Source organism: Gymnoscopelus microlampas, assembly GCF_963454915.1.
Source record: "Gymnoscopelus microlampas genome assembly, chromosome: 11".
Classification (NCBI taxonomy): domain Eukaryota; kingdom Metazoa; phylum Chordata; class Actinopteri; order Myctophiformes; family Myctophidae; genus Gymnoscopelus; species Gymnoscopelus microlampas.
The window spans coordinates 4207643-4214575 of record NC_139948.1 but is presented as its reverse complement, the minus strand read 5'-3'; the positions used below and the strand labels follow the sequence as shown (position 1 = coordinate 4214575).

Sequence of the window (6933 nt, the reverse complement as noted above, 5' to 3'; positions counted from 1 at the left end):
GATATCTATAGGTTTTTCAGTCCGTTATGAACCAAGCCTCTGTTTTGCTAACTACTCTAGATTACTGGTTGACAAATATTTAGCAATAAAGTTTTGTTTTGTGTTCTTGGAATGGAAAGTAGTGAAAATAGTTGATCTACAAGCTGACAATGTGTTGCTATCTGAAAAGTTAGAGATTGTAGATTGGCTATTTTCACAAGAAAGTATGTTGTACATAAAAAAACAACTAATCTCAAAAAAGCATTTCATGTTATTGTTTAAAAGTTGCACATGTCTGAATTAACAGGGTCATGTTTTGTACAATGCAATTTAAATGTAAACTGTAATCAGTGGGATTTGAACCAGGGACCTTCGGCACATGAGGCTCACACTCTACTGGTGGAGCTATTGAATCCACAGGATCAGACAGTGAGAAAGGAGAATCTAACAAAACAAAACAAAAGGGCGAATGAAGTACGTCATGCATTAAAAATAACTACTTTCAAGTATACATTTCTCGTTATTTTTAACAATTGCACATGCATTTATTGATACAGTCATGTTGTGTGCAATGCAATTATAAGTCTACATGAGGTGGGATTCGAACCGGCGACCCTGTGGTTTCAAGGCAGATGATTAAGCGATCAAACTATTGAACCAACACACCTGAACCTGTGAAAAAGGGCCTCAAACATTTATTTGACACAGTTTCACGCAAATTGCTCAGAAATCCTTGGTTTAAATGTTTTTCAAACTGCTCAATACATTTCGGAATGGAAACTAGTGAAAATAGTCGATCTACAAGCTCACAACGCGTTGCTATCTAAAAAGGTGTGAGATTGTAGATCAGCTATTTTCACAAGAAAGTATGTCATACATAAAAAACAACTACTCTCAAAAGCAATTCATGGTATTGTTTAAAAATTGCACATGTCTGAATTAACAGGGTCATGTTTTGTATAATGCAATTTAAATGTAAACTGTGACGAGTGGGGTTTGAACCGTGGACCTTTGGCACATGAGACTAACACTGTATTGATCAAGCTATTCAATCCACAGCCTTGGTCAGTGAGAAGGGAGAATCCAACAAAACAAAACAAAACAAAAGAGGGAATGAAGTACATCATACATTGAGTCTCAATAAGCGTTTCATTTAACAATTCCATGTTTATTCATTGATACAGTCATGTTGTGTGCAATGCAATTGAGTTGAGGTCTGCATGAGGTGAGATTTGAACCGGCGACCCTGTGGTATCAAGGCAGATGATTAAGCCATTGGGCCAACAGACCCAAACTGATGAAAAGGGAGTTCACACACATGCAAATTGTTCAGAAATGCTGGATTTAAATGTTTTTCAAACTGCTCAAAATTGCAGACAATCTAAGGGCGGAGCTTACTGGTCAAAGTGATAGATATGTTCCTCATTGATACAGTCATGTTGTGTGCAATGCAATTATAATGAAGTCTACTTGAGGTGGGATTCGAACCAGCAACCCTGTGGTTTCAAGGCAGATGATTAAGCTATCAAGCTATTGAACCTACACACCTGAACTAGTGAAAAGGGAGTTCACACACATGACACACTTTCACGCAAATTGCTCAGAAATCCTGGATTTAAATGTTTTTCAAACTGCTCAAAATTGCAGACAATCTAAGGGCAGAGCTTACTGGTCAAAGTGATACATGTGTTCCTCATGAGTCAAGGCACATGTGTAAGCAGGTTTAACGGCTGTCGGCCAAACGAGGCATGACTTTTGCCTGTTTAAAGTTTGCATTTTCAAAAAATTGCTATAGCGCCCCCCTTTGACCAATTGGAGTAAGATTGGTTTCAGTGATACTTGGAATGACCTTCTACAATATTGCAAAGTGTCAAACAAATGCGAGTCTGCATGTAAGTTTTAGGGGCAGATGAATAATTGTCATAAAACTGCAATTTTCATTGGCTTATAAAAGCTTAACGTTTTCACTTATGGAAAATCCGCTTGCTCACGTCTGTCGGCATTGGTCCAAAGAGATCTAAAGGTCAGAGGTCCAAAGTCAGAGTGTGAAAGTTGTTAGGCATGAGGAGACGCATGTGTGCATCGAAGTTTCATGGCTGTGGGTCAAACAGGGCATGAGTTGTACCTGTTCAAAGTTGGCATATTTCAATTGAGTGCTACAGCGCCACCCTTTGGCCAATGTTTGTGAGTTTCGGGTTTTTGCCGTTTGGCATAGCCCTCTACCATAAAGCCGAATTTCATAAAAAGTGACCACGCGGTTAGGCCAGAACTGGCAAAACCGGCGGAAGAATAATGAACTCTTACAGATATAATAAGGCTTCGAGCCTATTGGCCTCGAAACCTTAATAATTCCTCCGCGCTGTAGATAGGCCTTTCTACTAATTAGTAGCAATTTCTAAAAAGAAAAAACAACCTTCGGGATCCCGGGAACCGATTTCAATTCCCGGGACGGTAAATAAATTCCCGAATCCCGGGAATCCCGGTATTAAACACATATGACATATGACTATTGGCCTGTGTTGAGCCCCCCCCCCCCCCCCCTCTCACCATAACTCTTATTATTAAACTAGAGCATTGCAACATAAAGTAGAAACAATGATGTGATCATTACTGTTTCTTCAGGCTGAATGGCTGTAACCTGTCAGAGGGATGCTGTGAGGAGTTATCATCAGTTCTCAGCTCCAGCTCCTCTGGTTTGAAAGAAATGGATCTAAGCAATAATGATCTGCACGATTCAGGCGTGAATCAGCTATGTGGTGGACTGGGGAGTCCACACTGTACATTGGAGACCCTCAGGTCAGTATGCATGAACCTGTTCAACAGATGACAACTCTGGAGTAATTACACATGGAGCTTATCCTAATAACTTTTCGGTTGTGTGTGTGTGTGTGTGTGTGTGTGTGTGTGTGTGTGTGTGTGTGTGTGTGTGTGTGTGTGTGTGTGTGTGTGTGTGTGTGTGTGTGTGTGTGTGTGTGAGTGAGTTGGGGGGCTAGCTATATAATATAAAATAATGAAGGTCTGTGATTCTTGTGTGAAAAGGGAGGGAGCATCAAGCATATTCTGATTGGTCTGTCAAACTTTCAAATACAAAGACAACTTGTTGAGTTTCATAAGTTTGGACCATTGAGTCCACACAGGAGACCCTCAGGTCAGTATTCATGAACTTGTCCAACAGATGACAATTCTGGAGTAATCCTAATTACTTTTCTTTTTTGGTCTCTCTGTGTGTGTGTGTGTGTGTGTGTGTGTGTGTGTGTGTGTGTGTGTGTGTGTGTGTGTGTGTGTGTGTGTGTGTGTGTGTGTGTGTGTGTGTGTGTGTGTGTGTGTGTGTGTGTGTGTGTGTGTGTGTGTTGTGAGGCACAGACAACAATATATAGTATATCTTTCAAGCTGTTAAAGACAACTTGTTGAGTTGCACAAGTTTGGACCATTGATTCATTGAACTAGAAAAAAAGCTTGGCCCCTTCCTATGTGAAAGCCCCCCCTGTACTGAAGACACTACCAGTCCTCCTCCCAGCTTTGAGTGTAATTTGTATTGATCGTGTATTTGTATGCATGTAGGCAGCAATGTTATTTTAATTGTGAAAAGGAAAAAGTCATGTGCATAAAACAAATGTGCATGCATGTATCAAACATGGGTTTATGAATTATGAGTTATAGGCTATTAGGCAGAGCAGTATAAACAGTGAGTTATTCCCTCCTCATTTCCCACAATAAAAATGTTCAATGGTTGGGAAGAAGGGAGTGGCGCAGGCTTAAATATAAATTAGTCCAATATTGGAAAATGATTGTGCTCAGCTTGTCTACATGATATTAAATTAAAAATGGTACACGTATTTGGGATAACAGAAACCTTGTTTGGATCACTTGCAGAGTGATTTTATCAATGACATAAACACTGTCAGACAATAATAACCATTAGAAGAACATGTGGGATGTAATCGGTGTCACCCTCTGAATGACATCAGTGAGTTGTATCTGATAGCTGCCATTACATCAGGTATAGCCTACAACTAATTAGCATCATTTGATATGTAACCAAACCAAATCAGGGACCTTGGTCAGAGTTTGATTAATGTAAAGTGTTTTTGTGTCTGTCTGTCTGTCTGTCTGTCTGTCTGTCTGTGTGTGTGTGTGTGTGTGTGTGTGTGTGTGTGTGTGTGTGTGTGTGTGTGTGTGTGTGTGTGTGTGTGTGTGTGTGTGTGTGTGTGTGTGTGTGTGTGTGCACGTGTGCGTGTGCGTGTGTGTGTATGCGCGTGCTCGTGCGTGCGTGTGCTCTTGTAGGTTGTCAGGCTGTCTGGTCACAAAGGAAGGCTGGTCTTACCTGTTGTCAGCTCTATGCTCCAACAAACATCTGAAAGTGTTGGATTTGAGCTACAATCACCCAGGAGAGATGATGTGCTCTGCTGGAGAACTGCAGACTCTCAGGTTTGGAGAGACTCAGTGAAAATGTGTATTAGTACAGTAGGTTTATAGTAGGGAAATCATACTGTGATGCTGTATAGCGTTGTTTAATTTGTGATGGTGTAAATCATTATCAATCATCGTGTATTATCAAATAGAATATGCAGGCCTAACTTTGTCTCTCCATCAGCCCCAGTGTCGAACATGGTGGAGAGAAGATGCTGAAACCAGGCTTGAGGAAGTGTAAGTGTGTATTCTGTTTTATTCATGAAATCATATGAAATTAGATGAACAGCGCATATGCAGAGCAGCATGTGACATTAATTCATTTACATCCTATTTCTCTCGCCATCTCTCTGTTTCTCTTTCTCGCTCTCTCACGAAAGATTACATTACATTACATTACAGTCATTTAGCAGACGCTTTTATCCAAAGCGACTTACAATAAGTGTATTCAACATAGGTAGGGAACGAAAACTACTAATCACCAGAAGTTTTAAGTGCATTTCCTGCAAGAACAAGCAACCAAGAGTATACCTAGCGCTAAGGTAAAAGTGCAATATATCAGCTACCTACTTTCTTAAACAGATGAGACAAAAATGGCAAAATCAAATGAGCACGAGCTAAAACATGACTAAAAGAGCTAAAAGATGACTTGTCTCAAAGCGAGACTGTCAGTCTGTCTAATCAGCGCACCTCTCGTCCTCACTTCAAAGGCATTGCTCATTCCAAATTAATATGTTAAATCCAATCAATAACTGCTGAGTGGGACAGTCACTTTGAAAAACAGAATGAGCGCAACTGCTGTAAAGAGGTAAAGAGGTAGAATTGTTGTTCATGAATTATAGCCAATAATATTTAATGAAGAGAAAAGGCAGAGCCGCTGCTGTTCATAAAAATGTTTTCACATACTGTATTTCCCGGGCCGAACTGCATACAACAGATAACTCTGGGAGTGTAACCAAATGGAACTGTAACTAACGCTTTTGCCCATACAGTTGCAGTTCTCGCCCCCCGCCTGCCGGCCACTCGCGAACACACAGTACACACATACACACACACACACACACACGCACACACACAGTAAAGAACACACTGTACACACACACACACACACACACACACACACACACACACACACACACACACACACACACACACACACACACACACACACACACACACACACACACAGTAACAATTCATAATTATTCATTATATTTTCCTCATCAGATGTGTGTGAACTCACACTGGATCCAAACACAGCACACAGAGAACTTTCTCTGTCTGAGAACAACAAGAAGGTGACACGTGTGGATAAGAGGCAACCATATCCTGACCATCCAGACAGATTTGACTTCCATAGACAGGTTCTGTGTAGAGAGAGTCTGACTGGACGCTGTTACTGGGAGGTAGAGTGGAGTGGAAGGGTTTATATATCAGTGACATACAGAGGAATCAACAGCAGAGGAATGGGTGATGACTGTATGTTAGGAGGCAATGACAAGTCCTGGAGTCTTGTGTGTGATGATGATGATGATGATGATGATGATGATGATGATGTCAACAACACGTATGTTATCTGGTACAATAATAAGAAGACTGTACTCCCTGTCAGTCTCTCTGACTCCCACAGAGTAGCAGTGTATGTAGACTGGCCTGCTGGTACTTTGTCTTTCTACAAAGTGTTCTCTGACACACAGACCCACCTTTACACCTTCCAGTCCACATTCACTGAACCACTCTATGCTGGGTTTGGGTGCAGGAGGAGGTCTGGACGGCGGTTTGGTTCCTCAGTGTCTCTGTGTCAGATGTAGGAGGTTCAGTAACATCCTGTGTCCTATCCCAAGTGAAAAAAATATATACTAAATATATTTTTCAGAAGTATACTTAATATACTATTTTTGTACTTTATAAATTACATTTAAATTGTGTTATTTTGGAAAGACTTAAGTAGTACTTAGTATATTAAAAGTTGAACTAAAGATATGCTAAAACATATCTTTAATATACTTGTATGTACTTCCCCCCCAAAAAAAAATACAATTTAATTACAAATTTACTTATCTGAAATACAATTGCTGAAGTATACTATCATTACATTTATAGTGCATTACAAATACATATCAAGTACTAAATAAATATATATAGAGTATATAGCAATTATGCTTAAACTATACAATGTATTACAAATATACTTGGAGTATAAAATAAATGAATGTGCAGTATACTTTTAATAATTTCAAGTATACTATCAATGTAATAATACAGTATTTAAACTACAATCCAAATGTGCTAAAATATACTTTCAATGTAATAATAATGTATTTCAACTACAACTCAATTTAACTAAATGTACACAGTTAGTTAATTTAGAATATACTATTATTACATTGAAAGTATATTTTAAGCATAATTGCTATGTACTCTATATTTATTTATTTAGTACTTGATATGTATTGGTAATACACTATAAATTGAATGATAGTACACTTTAATGACATCAGCAAAAATGTACTTCAGATACTATACGTATATTTGTAATTAAAT

The 6933-nt window shown here is 39.1% G+C and overlaps 1 protein-coding gene across 1 annotated transcript in view; it reads left to right on the top strand.

The window, feature by feature from the left end:
- The window catches only part of LOC311055831 (uncharacterized protein), a 32779-nt gene extending 26562 nt beyond the window's left edge, over nucleotides 1–6217 (top strand). The window contains exons 10-13 of the mRNA XM_084072097.1: nucleotides 2602–2775; nucleotides 4264–4407; nucleotides 4580–4626; nucleotides 5617–6217. Coding sequence (XP_083928223.1) covers nucleotides 2602–2775; nucleotides 4264–4407; nucleotides 4580–4626; nucleotides 5617–6200 — 949 coding nt within the window. The 3' untranslated portion in view covers nucleotides 6201–6217. The remainder of the gene's footprint in view (nucleotides 1–2601; nucleotides 2776–4263; nucleotides 4408–4579; nucleotides 4627–5616) is intronic.
- The last annotated feature ends 716 nt before the right edge of the window (nucleotides 6218–6933 follow it).